Source organism: Hirundo rustica, chromosome 15 (assembly GCF_015227805.2).
Source record: "Hirundo rustica isolate bHirRus1 chromosome 15, bHirRus1.pri.v3, whole genome shotgun sequence".
Classification (NCBI taxonomy): Eukaryota; Metazoa; Chordata; class Aves; order Passeriformes; family Hirundinidae; genus Hirundo; species Hirundo rustica.
The window spans coordinates 12,296,837-12,313,857 of NC_053464.1; the positions used below are offsets into that span (position 1 = coordinate 12,296,837).

Sequence of the window (17,021 nt, forward strand, 5' to 3'; positions counted from 1 at the left end):
CTCACAGGAACCACAACTTCCCATTAATGCTGACATTTATTTTTTCTTTCAAAAAGAGCTATAAAAACACCAGAAAGTCTTTTAACAGTGCAGGGAACATCAATAACAATATTAATACATCAATAACAACAATTTCAATTGATATTCTGGTGATGGAGCATGAACATATTCTCTATATCAACAACGTTAATTTTGCTCTAAGAACTGATAAAGCCACATGATGGCCTTGGCAGGTCTTCTCATCACTATCCATCTGTTCTGCCTGTGACAAAAATACAATTTTTTTCCCTGACAATCCCTATTTGTCCCATATTTACCCAAAATGACATCAAGCACGCCAAGCTGGAAGAAGTCAAGAGAGTATCTAACCCTGTGTCAGACTTTTTGTTCTGGACACATTAAAGAAGAAGTGAATGGTTTCTCACATTCTCACAGTAGGGACCTGAGAGGATGGAAAAACACAAAAAAACCCCAAACCAAAACAAAATGGAAACCAAAGCAATTCCTATCTTGGCCTTGGTCTCCGTGGTTTACAGCATAAAGGGAAATGCAATTTATGGGTAAAAAGGAGCCTGCAGATACACGCACCCGAACTCCCAAAGACACGAGAGCACCTGTCACTAAGCTCAGACTGAAGAAGCTCCCACCCCTGCAGGTAAATCCTGCTGGAAATCCCAATTCCCATTTCTCCAGGATCCATTCCCAGTGGGATTTGTCTCCCCCGCTGGCTCTGGGGGATGTGCAGCCCCTTGCCCAAACTACCACGGGCACCCTCCGAGGAACAAACGTTCCAGGGCATTTGGAGACTGGTGCCCGATGTATTTCCTTCCCAACACAGACAGAAAACGGGGTGAGGGGATAACGAGGGGCAGGGGAGAAGGGAGAAGAATCCCATTTGATTACAAAGGAATTCCTATTCCAGTAGTTAAAAAACGAGGACAGACGTGACAATGGAAGCAAACATACAATGAAGCTTTTGTCCCCAAACGACTTGGCTCCCATACAAGGAACAGAGGAACTTGGGTCGGTGGGGACTGGCTAGAGCAGGGGAAGAGAGAGAGGCTGATGTTTGTGAAGAGAAAACAAAATTGGTTCGTCTGCTTTAAGAAAGGCTGGGAAGACAAAAGCAAAAAAAAAAAAAAAAAAAACCCAGCCTGCTATTGTAGAATCCACCCACTCACTTCTGAAACGCTCAAAGACCCAGACAGGGATTTACAACCAGCACTTGTAGGCACTGAGTATGAAGCAGAAAACACTCAAATGCCCAGAGGCAGCTGCTGCGGTGCCAGAGCAGCAGCTTTCAGATTGCACAGGGTTATGGTCAGAGCCGTTTTCTTTCAACAAGTTTGTTACTGCTGAGTCAGCCACTGAGCTGGGCATTGCAGACCATAGGAAGGCACCTGCACACTGCAATTTTCAGCTCCAGTCACCCAACCAATGTGTTTTACTTTTTAACAGTCACACAACTTCCTGGAGGAACAGAGCCTTCAAGAGCGGACCGACAATCCTACAGCTTTGAAGCCAAAATAACAACAATGATTAAAAAAAAAAAGCTGGTGTTCAGTTGACTGCAAGATGAGGGTGAAGAAAATGCCAGCGCTGAGTGGGGCTGCTTTTTCAAACAGCGTCAAGGCACGTTGAGAAAGATCACAGTAATGCAAAGATGCAAAATTTTGGTGATGATTTAAGAACTATTTTAAAGATAATAAATTCAGTTTAAACCAAGCATATTCCATTTAATGGCTCGCTTATACTAGGGAAGAAAGAGAGTGCTGATGCAGAGGTTTTCTTTAGCCTGAGTTAAAATCAGTTCAGAAAAGATTTATTTTCTCAGAGTCCACTATATCTGGCTTCTGTTTATTTACACAAGTCTATATCCAGCAAGGGTTTAAACTAAATGAAGGTATGGGTTTATACATATCTTATGCAATTACAGATTAGGCATCTCCTTAAACCACCTCTTTCTTTAAAACATTATGTAGTGTTAAATTTTTTTTTTTTTAGGGAATTGTACAGTTGCTTATTCCCATATACTCAGGGAATCAGACTTCTGCTGAACTTAGAAGCAACATATGAAAACTTGTTCAAAGTATGAGGGTATTAATAATTTGTTTAATCCAGAAGCAGCATTTGTATCCTTGAGACCAATATGCTACATTAAAAAACCTTTCATGCAGCCAAGTTCTTTTTTTTTCTTTAGTGACAAGTGAGGCACTTTCTAATCCCCTGCTGAAGCAGCCTGCACAATAAAATACCAGCACCCCGATTTCCATGCTGTCAGTGCCACAGGGGCAGGACTGGGACGGAGTTCAGAGTTTTGTGACACACGTGGCTGCAGTGTTGACAGGGTAACAGCCCTGGTGCCTGCAGCAGCTCCAGTAACATCACACAGGTTACACCAAAGGCACCCAAAAGGATGCACCGTGCAACTGCAGCACGATGCTGAAGATGACAGCATAGCAAATGATCACTTGCATGCCTCTCTGCTTTGTTTCTGTGGGGCTTTTTTATTTTTTTGGTATTTCCTGTTTAATCCTCTAAGCCAGGGAATGCAGAGGTAGGCCTACTACTTTTGGAACGCTATTTATTCAACAAACGGGACTTTCCCCCCCACCCCAGTTTAATACTACTTTATTGCTAACCAGAACAGGAATGAACCTCCCACATGATCCCCATCTGAATTTCCCTCTACAAACAAAATCCATGCCTGACCATAGCATTTCCCAGGGGAAAAAACCAAACAAACAGTCTTAACTGCTGCTGATGCAACCATCGCTTACTATACTGGATTCTCTTAGCAGTTGTTTCACGGCAAATTCAAGTTCCCCGTGGCACAAACCATCTTTTTACTCCACATTTGAACAGTGCTTAGAACAGCAAAGCCTGTGTCTACAGATGCTAGGAATAATAGAACAATTAATCCATCCTCTCTCCCCCTGCACATCCTTCCCCCCCACCCCCAGTGCTGTAACATGGAAATTGTTTCATTTTTAGCCTAAGGAAGTGAGGTTTATCCAATCATCCTGTGACAGCTTTACTTCGCCATTTCATTTATTCTTTACCTATTTGGCAGTCTCATGATACTTCAGAGACAGATTTCAAAGACATGCAACAAGACTCAAACAGGCATCTCATTAGTGGAGACAGATGAGTACCTAAGGGCTGCAGCATGAGTTTAACTACAGCATCAGACACGAGAGAACCCACACAGAGAGGCAGCATGAGGGAACAATCAGAATTTCACTATTCAATTTCTCTAGTCCTCCTTCAGTTGTATCAACTTCTTTTGCAAAAGAATCTAAAGGAGACTAGACAAAGCCATGTTGTCCTTTAACCCCTCTAATTAAACAATGATAACACAGCAATTGTGGTACCAGGTTGTCTGGATCAGTACCTTGTGCCACAGAACAGGGAAGAAAAGGAGAAGAAAAAAAAAATCCTCTCCACCTTGTAGATAGAAGAAAAAGGAGTGGATTATGAACAGCTGTCAGAAACACATCCCATACCAGAAGTGCAGCTATTTTGGCACAAGAGCACAAAGACCTAACAACAAGAAAGCAGGGAAGAGAGCACATTTTTACGCTCACTGTCATCTTTCAGTTGCTTATCCAAGTTTCACTTGCAGACGTCAGGATGAAAAGAAACAGTCAGGGAGCAGCAGCCGGAATGGGTGTTGCATGCACTTCAAAAGAGCTGCATGCAGGAAGAGTTTGCCAGCATCAATACAGTGCAAGCTGGCAGGACTGGAAAGTTACAAATTAAGTGTGCCTTCATCAGTGACCTACTATGAACAGACCTACTGAGCTGCTAAAATATTTTTAGTTCAACCAATTCCTGCCTTTTTTGGTTCCTCTTGCTCTTCCAGTTTATCCAGTCATGTGCACTTTTCCACTCCCTCCTACTGCCATGTAGTTTTTCAAGTTTGGCTCCAATTACCGCTCGTTTCAGCTGCCGAAGCGCCCAGATTTACAGCACTCCCACAAACAGCTAACAGGGTGGCTCCATCTTGCACGTAGCAAGCTGTCTCCCCGCTGAAGAGAGATTTACACAGCAGCACTTCTCTCCTCCCACGAGGAGACGGCCGTACTCACCAGCTGATACTCGCTCCGCCGGCTGAAGGCTTCCTTGATTCCCGAATCCCTCCAGAGCGCGCCCAGGGCAGGGACGTAGAGCTGGAAGGTGGCAGGCTCGATGGGCATCCCAGCTTTGTTCTCAAAGGCCATCAGGAACATTCCATGCTTCTCGTTCTCCGTGTACTGCCAAGGGATCCCCAGTTTGTCCCGGGCGTCCACCAGAACCCTGCAGCCCTAGAGAATGATTCAGATAAGAAAGTCAGCGATAAAAAGATTAAAGCGTGAAAGAACAAGGACTTGAAGGTGCTTGAAGATTATTTTTTTGACACTGTTCTTCTGGTGAGACTGAACTCGGGAGAGAATCATAAACATTGTTTATTGCAGCATCTCCAAGAGAAATAAGATAGAGCCTGCTTCTGTAAGCAACTTAGCCACAAAATATTTCCCCAGGTGGAAAAAGTATTAGCGGCAACAGCTAATGGCAACAAGCAGTGCTACCAACAGATAATGAAAGTAAACATCAGTGAGAGTATGAAAAGTGTCTGGGAATTAAGAAAAGTGTCTGGGAACTAATGTGTGATCATCATAGCTGTACTTTTAAAATTAACACCATGCCTGAAACCACATTCTTCCATGTTTTTCTTTGCGTTTGGGTTTCTGACACCAAAAAGGACATCCCAGCTTCCTCAAGCATTAGGGAGATCAGAAGATCATTACAGGACTGAAGACATTGTATAGATTCCAAGATACCAGGCTCAGGAAAGCAGATCCAGTTTTCCCTCAGAATCAGCTGACTTTCTGAACTTGCCACACATCTGCTAAGCAATGTGGGACAGGTAGGTTTTGCTACTCTTAATAGTGGGAAAGAAATCTAGAAGCAAACTGATCTAGTTCTCAAATTCAGTTCAGCATTACTGAGCCAGTTCTTTTTACATTTCACTAATTTCATATTCACGGCAACAAGCCAAACACACATGAGGTTAAAGAAATCTGAAACGTCAGTCTTGGCTCTAACTTCACCTGCAGTAAGTAACTTCCAGTGGCCAATATTTATTCCTCAACAGTGAGCCCCATTTCAGTAATGGACAGATCTGCTAATGGTGACTCAGCATCTCAAGCACCATCGAATCCACAAGGAAAATCTGCGGGTTATACCGGATTACTTTTCTCATTATGTTGATCTTTGGTTCTAGAGATACGAAAATAAATAAATTAAGAAGTGTCCAAAAGTATTCTGTTTCCACAGCTACTGACATAAGCCTCCACACTACTGGACTCATCTCATTTTTTGCATACTTTAAGCTATCAAGACTGCGTGTATGTTTTATTAACACTTGAACCTTTCTGCTCTCCAGTCCTTTAGCAGCACCACACAACAACAACAACAACTTCCCAACAGCAACCAAGATTACAGAGGGAAGTGAGAGGCAATTTAGTGGAGTGTCACGGAATAGGAACTCAAAGCAGAGTGTCGTGGTTGTCACTATCCAACAGTGCTCCTGAAGAGCAGCTTCCCCAAAATGTAAATATTTATGATTCTCTACTGATTGTTACTTCTTCTCATAAAGTAGTGACTGTATCTCCACAATACCATGAAAAGACTAAAATCAAATATATTTACCAACCGCTGCTTTAAATTCCAGACATAACTCTTCAGTAACTGTCATACAGACCAAAAGCCAACTCTCATTCCTAGTTGCAGAGTTTATCCCTTTATTAACAGAAGTCTTTCAATGGTTATTTGAACAGCACTAACAAACAGAAGCATGAAAAACCCACTTACAAGGCTCTGTCTCTGAATTGCAGATGCCTCCATGACATCTCACAGCTTCAGACGCTTTTGCAAACCATCCCCATCTTGGCTACAACTGAAAGGCAGGGTCAGCTCCCCACTATGCCCAGTCAGGAACTCGGGAGATTCTCCCAGAGGATTGTGGTGACTGAGACCAGCAGGACACGGTTATTTCCAGGTGTTCCGTGCCAGGTTGGTCTCCGCTCGGTGAGAATCGCTGTGTATGAAATGGTTAATCAGCACTGTGCGTGGACAGTGAGCACCACGTCCCCGTGGGTCACCACGTCCCCTCGCTGCCCCGGGCCCCGCACACAGCTCCCAGCCCACGCAGCTCGGACCTTTCTCCTGCCTGGGCCCTGCAGGATCTCCCCTGGCTGCTCAGCTCCAGCTCTGGGGCTGCTTTAACCCTTCTCCACCTCACCGCCACTGCAGAGCATCTCAAGGGAATGGCTGCAGGTCTGCACAACTCCTGCTTGGATAAAAGAGCCCTGGGAGCTCAGTCTGAGTGCATTTCCCCACACTGCTGTCCTGACTTTCCCTGCTCCTACTGCAGACACGGAGGTTCTCAAGAGACTGTTTGTTGTTAGAGAAAGTTTCATTATTTGTGTGGAGAAAACCACAGAACCGCTTCAATCGAGGGCCTAGAGACTGTTCCAGTCCCAGAATAGTCACTTATCTGCTGGCTGCTGCTCATTGGAAATGCAGGTTTGACCCTCCCTGAGGCAGGAGAGGGAACTAAACTCAGGTCCCACAGACGCTGTGGGAGTGCATGAACTATTGGAAGGTCACCCATGGGGAACAGGTGGCATCAGCACCTTCCTCTGACTGTTCCAGAGACAGAGATGCTGCCACCAAGTCACACGTAGAGCCTGATCCAGGACAAAGTGATTCAGCACTGACAGACACGCACTGCATGAAGAGAATAAAATAGCATAGAGGCTAGCAGGAATGCTGTCCCAAGCACACCCACAGAAACAGCACCTCTCAAAACTTCTGGAGCGTATCTGCTTCAAGATGTGCCTCTAAAACACACCAGGAACAAAAGCTTCGCATAAAGAGCAAAACAGTCAATGTTTCTTTCTCCCAACTCTTAGCAGTTAGAGTGTGACTCAGCAGAACCCCCAGTTATGTGAAACTAAACTCAATATTTCTCCATCTCCACAAAACAGTTCCATAAATGCTACAAACAGATGTCAGAAAGATGAGGAGAAACAGAGAAATCACTAAATTTAGATCCTATGTACTGCTATTCTCGCATCTCAGACTTACTGGTAACTCTGTATTTTGCAACTTCACTGAGCATTTGATAATCCTTGCCTCATTAATCTGCAGAGCAAGTTACCATAGGAAAAGTTCCCTCTTACTGGAAATACAAACAAGACACTTTTCCTACCCCTTTCCTGACAGTTTTTCTGATTTTCTGCTACTATAGAAAATGTCAATTCACTCCTTCATTCATGAGGCTGAACACCATCAATTACCATTCTGTTTTCAATTTGGACTATGGAAAGAAATGAAGGAGCAACTTTGGATGGGAAATGAACTTCTGAACGCTTCAACTGATTTAAAGCCTTTGCACTGCAGTTAAAGCAGGACCCAGAATAAGCAGAGATGGAAAGAATTAAAATTCACAGATAAGGATACTGTCAGACATTAGAAAATAGAAAACCAGCAGCATAGTGGAAGCACCAGCTAGGGAGGAAAAAATAGGAATGGACCAGAGAATTCCCTTTCTTAATAATTTTTAATATATTCAAGTCACTGCATAAATCCCTGGCATGCACAAAACCTGAATGGAATGAGAGTATAAGAATCAAAAAGTGCAACAAGAGCGTGATGAGATCTACCTCATGAAGCACCATATTTTATACAGAAGAAAACACTAAGTCTAGAAATCCATAAATCTGAAAAAGGGACAACTAAGGCATAACACAAAAAAAATCTACAGAAATTACAAACCACTTGCAGAAAGGGGATAGACAAAGACTATTTTTGTCCTTCCCCTTGCTAGACAAATATGAGTTATCAAACAGTTCAAACTCAAAACCTACACAGCCCCGGCAGCCAAATGCATTTACACAGGATGTTGGCCAAGAGCATAAACGGCCTCTAAAAGCCATGAAGAAGAATAGATGGAAGCAAAGTCCAGAGAGGACTATTCGATTACATTCCAGATGCAAATCCTGGCTCAAGAAGTTTCCGAAACCAAAGGCTGCCAGTAACTGGAAGAGCTCACCAAAGGATCACATTGCCTTGTGCTCGTACCCGATTTTGGTTGAGGGTTGTTTTTTCATGTCACAGACAAAGGCCGAGTTCCTCAGCCTGACACAGCACAGCTGTTTGGAGCACGTTTGCTACTCACCAGCAGGAAGGTTTTACGAGCATTTACACAAATGCTCATTACTAGGACTGGCTCAAATACATTTTTTTTCCTCAGTTATTTTCGAAAGCGTCCTAGCTTTCAAAAAAAAATCCCAGATTCTCTTGTATTTTTAAATAATAACAAAATGAATTTGTGGGAATTATTAGAAAGGTTATCATGAGCTAATGTCACTTGAAGGCAGAGATGTTTGCCAATACAGGACAAGAAGCGCTGCAGTATTTAAAGAGCAGCGTGATTTAAGCACTGTAGTTACGCTGCTACATAAAACACAACATTCGCTTTTTAAATTATTCATATGCTCCAGTACTTGAAGGATTCATTATCCTCACACCTTTCACCAGATGGACTAACTGAGAGGCCAAGTGAACAGCCCTCAGTGAAGCACCAAACATAAAATTGGCACAACAGGTTTGGGGAGCACTTGCTCATAGGCAAGGGCAGGTTCTTCCATGCACACACCAGCAGTCAAGTGATCAAAAAACCTGATTCGGTGTCCAGAGAACTTTCAAACCTGCTCAGAGTTTGTATACAGATAGAATAGTCTCCTAGAGTGCATTTTCTGAAAATAATTTTAGGGAACTACTACTGGGTAAGAGATCACAGACTACAGAGTAACTGTTAAACACTACATTAAATGCTACAGCAGCTACTTTTTACACTTTTACCATTAATACACTGTTTCACCTCACAGCAACGCTGGAAATCTCCAGCATCTACATATCAGTTATGGACCTTATTGTGCTGAGAGAAGTGCTGATCACTGCTGAGCGCTCCCTGGGGGCTCCAGGTCACAGCTAAGAGCACTGCTGCCTTCTCCTAGGGCTGCAAACCAACAGGAACACCGCAGGCACGGGGAGATCCAAACGTGCTTCCTACTGCGTGTTTTTCCTCACTGTTGTTGACAAGGAACTGGCAGAAGTCTGGAGATCTCATCTCACAGAGACCAAGCTACATCAGAGCTACTGCCAACAGCTCTGCTCCCACCTCAGATATTCCCTGGAGCCAAAGGAACACTGCAGGGTGATGCAGCCGTAGGAACACGGGTCCAGCTGCACAGTTTTTAAAAATAAAGTTGCCAGTGTTAGCAAACATCATCATATGCACTGTTTGTAAATTGCTGTCTGAACACCGCAGAGAAGGTGACCTAAAACAAACAGAGTGATGGCAAGACAATCAGATTTTTACAGCTCACTATCACAAAAGCATTAACAGGGTTTTTCTTTGATCTATGCCCTCGGAGCACTACAGCCAAGCAGCAGGAGAGAACCCAATGTCATTCAGGATAAGGTTTCACGTTACAGAACAGCCAAACAACGAGGTACCATCCAAAGGGGCATCCTTCCTGGTGCTGGATAGGTTTGTCATTTGCCTGAGCCCACAACCCAGCGAGCAAACATCACCAAAAACCTGGCCATTCATATAACAAGTGATTTCCACTGGCTATATTAGCTTGCTGCGAGGCGAGACACACACGAGGGTAGGAGTGGGAACAGCACCAGTTGGCCCAGTTAGACAACAAAAAGGCTCCCCAGTTCTGCATGTCCTCTCACCACTCACATATTCCAGTACCACCCAGGTGAGAGCAGGGTAAACAGCAAAGATGACCTACCTTCCAGCCCAGCACACAAATAAAAAAATGAGAACAAAGGGGAAGTGTCATTTACCTAGTCCACAGGAACACAAATATTAAAAAACATTTGGATTAGCCACCGAGTCTCTGGATTGGGAGCAGCAGTGATGTCTGCTTGTCTGGAAACTCTGAAAAGAGTCCTTGTCTCAGACTGAACCCGGCAAAATGACGATAAATGCAGCAGAAGGAAAATACTCACTGCAAACTTTACTTGTAACTCGGCACAGGGTAGAGAGATGATGACCTCAGAGATGACGAGTGGCGCAGGACCTCACAAAAAGTTCCCAGTTAATGCTTTCAGCCTCGTATTAGCAGCTTTCTCCTTGGCCTGAGACCACCCCACCAATATCAGCTCATGCTCCCAATACAGGAGTTGCAGCATCTGCAGCTCCAAGCGTATCCCTGCCGTGCTGCCCTCACAGGTGCAGACAGGGTGTTCAGTGCCAGGATGGGACCAGCTCCTGACCTTCACCAGGCTGAAAAAATCTCAGGCAAGTGGTGGAAACTCATTTGGGAACTCTGCAGCCTCCAATTCCTTTCAGCTTTTTCCTTGTTGAATTTGCATTGAACTTACTGTTTAGACAATGTAAACTAGAGCTTGCTCCGAGGTTTTCCTGTAAACATCTTTAACAGGACAATTTGCTAATTTTTTTTGCCAATACTGTATCCAAGCTGATTATAAAACTACATGTGTAGTTAACCAAGTGCATAAAATGTAAGCTCCCAAATTTAGTGACTCCAGTGACTAAACTTTTGTCTGGAAGACATCAAAGTATGTGCCTGCAGTCTCCAGGGACTAAGTCATGTTCTGCAATACTAATGACTACATCACAAGAGCATTATGAGCTCCACTTCGGAACAACTATGAATATTTATCATTTACCACTGACCATTACTCCTCTTCCAGCATCTGCCATGATGAAGAGAGATTGCTGTCTCCCAGCCCAACCAAGAGACACCCCAAATGCAAAGGGATCAGCAGAGTTGATGGAATTTACATTTAATACATAGAAAATACATCAGCTGGAAGTCAGTAAGAGATCCATTGATGAAATGAACCTGGAGCAACAAGATCGACAAGACTCATCAGGGGTTTTTTGTCTTTTCTCCATAAACTAGTGAATATTATTTTTCTTCATAAAATAAGCTCAGAGCAAAGATAATCCGAATTAAAAAACTGTTCTAGTACAGAACTTCAGCATTTCTATATTAAATTCAAAGGAAAAGATTGTAATTAACCACAGTTCCTATATTCTCCTTGTCACTCCTCTGAAAAGAAGCTGTTCCAGCAGAAAGGAGATTGACACCACCCTGAGACCAACTACTCGAACAGCTGGATCCCAGCTCTGAAGCAACAGATGGAGTGTGACCATCATCACCTCCTAATGGGTTTCCAAACTCATTTGCATGTAAACCTAGGGAATTGTGGAGTCAAGACAATTTAAAGAGTAACTGGGGTTTACCTGATATATTCCCGCTGAGTTTGGAGGCTACTGGAAGAAATATGCTTAAATTATAAATGAGTAGTAACTTGGTCACTTGCAAGCGTAATTCCCAAACAAACTGAGGAATAATCTGTTTCCACATCCCAGAGTTTGTACATGTACCTGGCTGAAACTTGAAAGTTGCAAAAGAGTTTTCTTGGTTTGTTTGTCGATGACAGGAGGTACAACCAACTTACTTCAGCCACCATTAATTTAGGTACATTCAGGGTACACAGAGTCCCAGCAACAGTCCAGGTTTTGCATTAATTGCAGAAGTCTGAAGTTCTTAAAGCTGCCTTCAGCACAAGCCACTCATTTTGCTTTGCTGCCACTCATATTCCTGCCATCAAGGAGAAATGCTCTCAGGTATCCCCTCGTGCATTGCAGCCGCACTCAAAAGTCCCAAAGGACTGCTCCTCAAAGATTTTACGTGTTCAGAATCTTTCCTGGCTTCTTCCCCACTCAGAGCTCACAAATGAAATGACATATAATTTCCTGTGTGGTCCTTCCCTCTGCGATTCCAGGCTTTTCAATTCCTTAGTCAATCATACTTCAGGCCACAAACAACAAGAAAACACTCATGGATGTACTGAAACCTTGAGCTGGTCTTTCCATTCTCAACAGGAAAAGCAACATTACTAAAAGAGCTCAACAGATTATACTTCAGGCTTTTAAAAGCTGAATTTTTCTCTCTTCAGATCGAAATCTCCCAAACAAGCTGGTGCAAGTACCACTCTGGTGCTTGCAGATTGCTGTAATTATTTTCTTATGCAACTAAACGGGGTTTTTTTAAGCAGCATGATATTTACATACTTGAAACAAAAAAACATTTAGACAAGGAACATCAGAGTTGTGACTCGTTGAGTGTCTGAGCTCTTTAACTTTTATCAAAAGAAGCAAATAGAGCAGCAAGGCCAACCCATCTGTTTTGGATGGAAGGTATCAGAAGATTCCTGTAGCTACAGTTGAAAAGCATCAAAATACTCTGTAATATCACCACACACAGCTTAGATTTGAAACCTAATGTACGTGAAAGTTTTCCAAGTTTCTCTGCACAGCCAGGAGTCACCTTAAAACCCAGGCCTCAGCAGCCAGACAGCCCAGTGCTGTGCCCTCTCCCTCTCCAGGTGGGTGTGCTGAAGTCCTGAAGCCTGTGTACTCATACCAGAACATTAACACTACTGCTTTTCACTTCAATCAGCAAAAAGGTCCAAAAAGTTACTTTGAAACTTAGCCTCGATTAACAAGCAAAACCCGAGTTAACCGATGACTATTTACCTTAAACCAAAGCAAAACTCCTGTATTTGAATACCATCCCGCAAATGCCAAAAAAAGCGAGCAAGGCCCTGAACCATCACCTGTACTAAATGGAAAAGTAAATTCTGTATCATAGGTTTATTTTGCTTCAGCATTTTGTTTCTGACTAGGGTTTCCCCAAAATGGGAGATGAGAACCAGAGAGAACAGGGTAAGCAAAGAACTCAGCATTAAGAAGGTATCAGAAAAGCAAGGAAGTGAAAACTCAAAGTGGAAGCTGACATTAATATCAATTCATGTTTAGCACTGTTATTTTCAAAGAGGTTTCACATTGTGTTCTCTGAAGCACTTTCTTCATTCTCCATAAGCCGTACAGTTGCCTAAACACTCCTGCAATAAGCATTTCAGAAATATCCAGCACTGTCAGGAGAGTAAGAATGCTCCTCCTTCAGAGAGAAGTTTAGTCATGGCTGGAAAATGAAAATTGACCATTTAATCCCAGAGATTTACACTGCATTTCTAACTCAGATCTCAGTGTTGCAGAAGCTTAGCAGGACCGTTGTCTGACCACGCTGAGGGCTGCGTGGAAAAATGGGCTAAGGTTGCTGCAGCTGTACTTGACAATGTCACACAGATTTAAATGCTATTTGATAGTATCAATTCCACTCCACATTGTCCACACATAGTACTAAAAAATCATCTGAGATCTTTCATTGTCGTTAAACACATGGCGATCTTGGCTTCATTAAGTCTTAGTGGGTGATCACTGAACTTCCTGAGAAAGTGAAAAGAACCTCTAGTCTAAACACTCTGCTAGAGAAAGAGCAGCAGTCACATGCACTTGACAATTTACATTGTCAAAGAAGCTAAATAAGTTTACTCTAAGCACTGGATGTTTATCCACAGAACAAAGTTTAATGCAAGAGAGTATTACACAATTAACCTAAAATAAAAGCACTGACAATCACTCTGTTTTGAAAGCTGTTATTCTGTGTTGATATTTGATTTCTTCCTGATGATTATGGCAGAATATCAAGGTGTTATCAGCTTTCTCTCTGATGAGGAAAAAATGCAAACAAAACATCTCCTGCCTTTCCACCAGAAAACTCTTCTAGTTCTCTTTGTTTGCTCCTCCTCCTTCTGCCTACTTTTTCCATAGTGACAATTCCCAAGCCATTCCCCAAAAACTTATGGGGGAGTATAAACTGCATTCTTGCATGCAAGAGCCACCTGTGTTATCTGGAGAAGCAAGGGAAGGAAGAGTCTGACACGTACCTAAAGGAGAACCCTAACCTAACCTTAACACGCCCAAATCACCACCTGCAAGGCCAAAAGGGCAATCAGTCTGCTGAACCATATTAACCCAATTTAAAGCTACTTCCAAATTTTATTTTGAGGACTAGAAGAGTTTAAAATTTCAACTGACACAGTCCAAGAAGTGCTGTTAACTGTCAGAACACCTGACTGCTGTCTTGGGGACCAGGACTCTACTTTGAATTCTGCAAATCCACCCAGAGCCATCCAGCAAACAAGCGTTTCAAGTGTGTGACTCTGCCTCCCCTGCTACAAGACACAGACGCTTTCCCTTCCAAAGCACACCGAGTTCTACTGCTGAAAGCTCTACACCTTCTGCATACGTGAAATATTACATCATTTTACCATAACTGCTTAGACAACTTAAAGAGGAAGGAGTATCAGATTTTTCCATTCTCACAAACTGCTTCCCTAAAAGCTTCTGTTACTACTCGAAACTAGTAGCAGCAAAAAATTAAATCACTGAGAGGACCACAGTAAGCATTAAGAGCTAAAATAAGACTCCTTATTTCTATGCATATAGATTTAAAAAAATCATAACACTCTTTTTGCTCACACAACTACTATCAGAGAGAAGCTTCTGAATTTCAACTTTCTTGCAGTTAATGGGCTCCAGCCTGAAAATGGACAAAAAAAAGGGAAAGAAAATTAGACAACAATTTTCCTGTTCATTAACAGAAGTGAAAGCCCTTTATAGAATAGCAGCATTCTTAAAAACAAGAGTCATTGTATGCGTGCACTTATTAAGTGCACATAAAGCTTCTATTTAAACACAAATCTGGAAACTCAAAAGTACCTCGTTATCTTTAACTTGCACAGTTCCCTTTCCCTTAACTTTCTATGAAATCTCACAGAGCCTCACAAATCCATGCCCACAAAAGAATGGAGACGCTCCTACAGAAAAATATTGGCAGGAAAGCAGCATTTCTTTTAGGGAAAGATTATGAAGAAGAGAGAACCACTCCTGAGTGAGCTTTTTATGTATCTTCAGGTATTTTCTGAAATGTGATCACTTCAACCTGCGCAGGGCAGCAGTGCTTGTATCTCTGAAAGGAACAGTGTTTGTCAAGGTTGGTTTTCCTTAGTAAGGGAAATATTGGTCTGGAAACCAAAGGCTCTACCAGCAGCTTTTATAGTCTCCAGTCAAGAAAGAAACACGCTGCCAGCTCTATAAAACCTGCACGCACACTGAACTAAAACTTGCCTGCAAAGGCATCAAACCAAAGTTATTTCCATTTCAGCTGCAGGTTTGGTAACACCCCACGCTGCCCAACTCTGCGGGGCCACACTCCCCATTTCTAAAGATGCACCAAGTAACAACCACTTGCGCCCGTAACATCAGTACGAGGAGCCCTTGCTTGTCCCATCTCGAGGTGCACAGACGGGGCACACTCTGCAAAAGCAGAGAAATTCCTCCTCATTTCTTCAACTCCTGAAGTTTCTCCAATTCCGACTTCGAGGATGCTCTCACAATGTTTTTTTCCAGAAGGCAGGCCACACCTATATCCTCTTTCCTCCGCGTTTCCACAAAGCTTTTCTCAATCCCCTTTGCAGGGAAATTTCCTTCGAGCCTTTTTCACGGGAGCCTCGAGCCGGGTGACGCCGGAGCCCACATTCCGCGGGTGCCCCGCAGCACAAAGGTCCCCGCCCTCCCGAACACCTGCACCGAGACCCCTTCGCGGGAGGAGGGAGCACCGAGAGCCCGGCGGGGCAAGCCGGGGGCGCAGCCGCCGCCCCGGCCGAGCGCTCACATCCTTTTCCGACGGCGGCTCCGGGCACGGCCCCAGCTCCCGGCGCTGCGGGATGTGCCGGCGCCGGCCTCCATCCCCCCTCCGCCGGCCCTCACCTTGAGGATGTTCTCGTAGATGGTGGCCCGGAACTCCAGCAGCGCCTTCTGGTCGAACTCGCGGCCGTGGATGATCCGCATCTGCTTGAGGAAGGTGGACTTGCCGCTCTCGCCGGCGCCCAGCAGCAGGATCTTGACGAGGCGGCGCACGGCGCGCCGCTCCCGGGCCAGCATCGCGTCGATCTCCCGGCTGCGCCGCCGCGCCTCCCGCTCGGCATCGCGGCTCCGCTCCTTGCCGTCCCTCCGCGGCTGCTCCCCGGCGCGGCCCGCGGCCTCGGCCGGCAGCAGGCAGCGGCTCAGGGTGCGCACCACGCCGGACATGGCGGCGGCGGCCCGGCCGGAGCGCTCACAACGCCGCCGCCGAGACCCCGAGCTCGGCCAGCATCGGGCGGAGGCCGCCGAGACGCTGCGACCGGGAGGAGGAGCAGCCGCAGCCGGGGGCTACGGGCCGGGACCGCCCATTCCTCGCTCCGGCTCGGCGGAGGGAGGGAGCGGCCGGCCGGGGGAGGGGTGGGGGCGGCGGGGCGCGGCCCGCGGGCCCTGCCCGGGGAGGAGGCGCGGCCGCTCCGAGGGGGCTGCGCGGGGGCCGGGGGCGGCGGGAGGCGCCCGGAGCCCTCGGCGCGGGGTCGCGGCGGTGCCGCGGCGGGGCGGGGGACACGCGGCCCCGGCCCCTCGCACAGCGAGCGCCGCCGCCCGCGCGGGGAGGAGCCCGGCCTCCCTCATTGGGCCGCAGCGCCGTCGCTCAACGCCCCAAAGGCGCTGCCGTTCTCCAATTGGAGGAGCCGGCGTGCGGGGCGGGGCCAAGCGGGCGACGCGGCCGAGGGCAAGGCGGGGCGGGCAGCGCCGGGAGTGGGGCGGGGACAGGGGCGCGAGCACCAATCAGCAGAGAGGGGGCGGGGCCGCGGGGCCTGAGAGGCGAAATGAGAAGGCGGGCGCGCCGCGGGACGTGACGTCACGCCAACAACACGGGGCGCGGCGTGACGTCACGGCGTGGCGTGGATGACGTCGTGGGAGCCGCGGCGGCGGGGCCTGGGCAGGCCCTTGGCGTCCCGAGCCGCCGGTACCGGGGCGGTGTTTGTGACCCCAGCGGGGTTTGTTCTCAGCAGAGCCATCCAGCGGCCAGCTCATGCAGTGACGTAAAGAACCTGTCATCGCTGACGTCATCAGAGAGCACACATCAGAGAACGCACTGCAGCATCCGTAGATCCTTACTCAGGCAGATTAAAGTGCGCAGGGATTTGTC

At 45.8% G+C, this 17,021-nt stretch overlaps 1 protein-coding gene across 1 annotated transcript in view; it reads right to left on the minus strand.

Annotated features, from left to right (window-relative positions):
• GNA12 (G protein subunit alpha 12) overlaps nucleotides 1-16,099 on the minus strand; it is a 40,720-nt gene extending 24,621 nt beyond the window's left edge. Inside the window, exons 1-2 of the mRNA XM_040078719.2 lie at nucleotides 15,779-16,099; nucleotides 4,092-4,307 (exon numbers count right to left, since the gene is read on the minus strand). Coding sequence (XP_039934653.1) covers nucleotides 4,092-4,307; nucleotides 15,779-16,099 — 537 coding nt within the window. The remainder of the gene's footprint in view (nucleotides 1-4,091; nucleotides 4,308-15,778) is intronic.
• Between the last annotated feature and the right edge of the window lie 922 nt (nucleotides 16,100-17,021).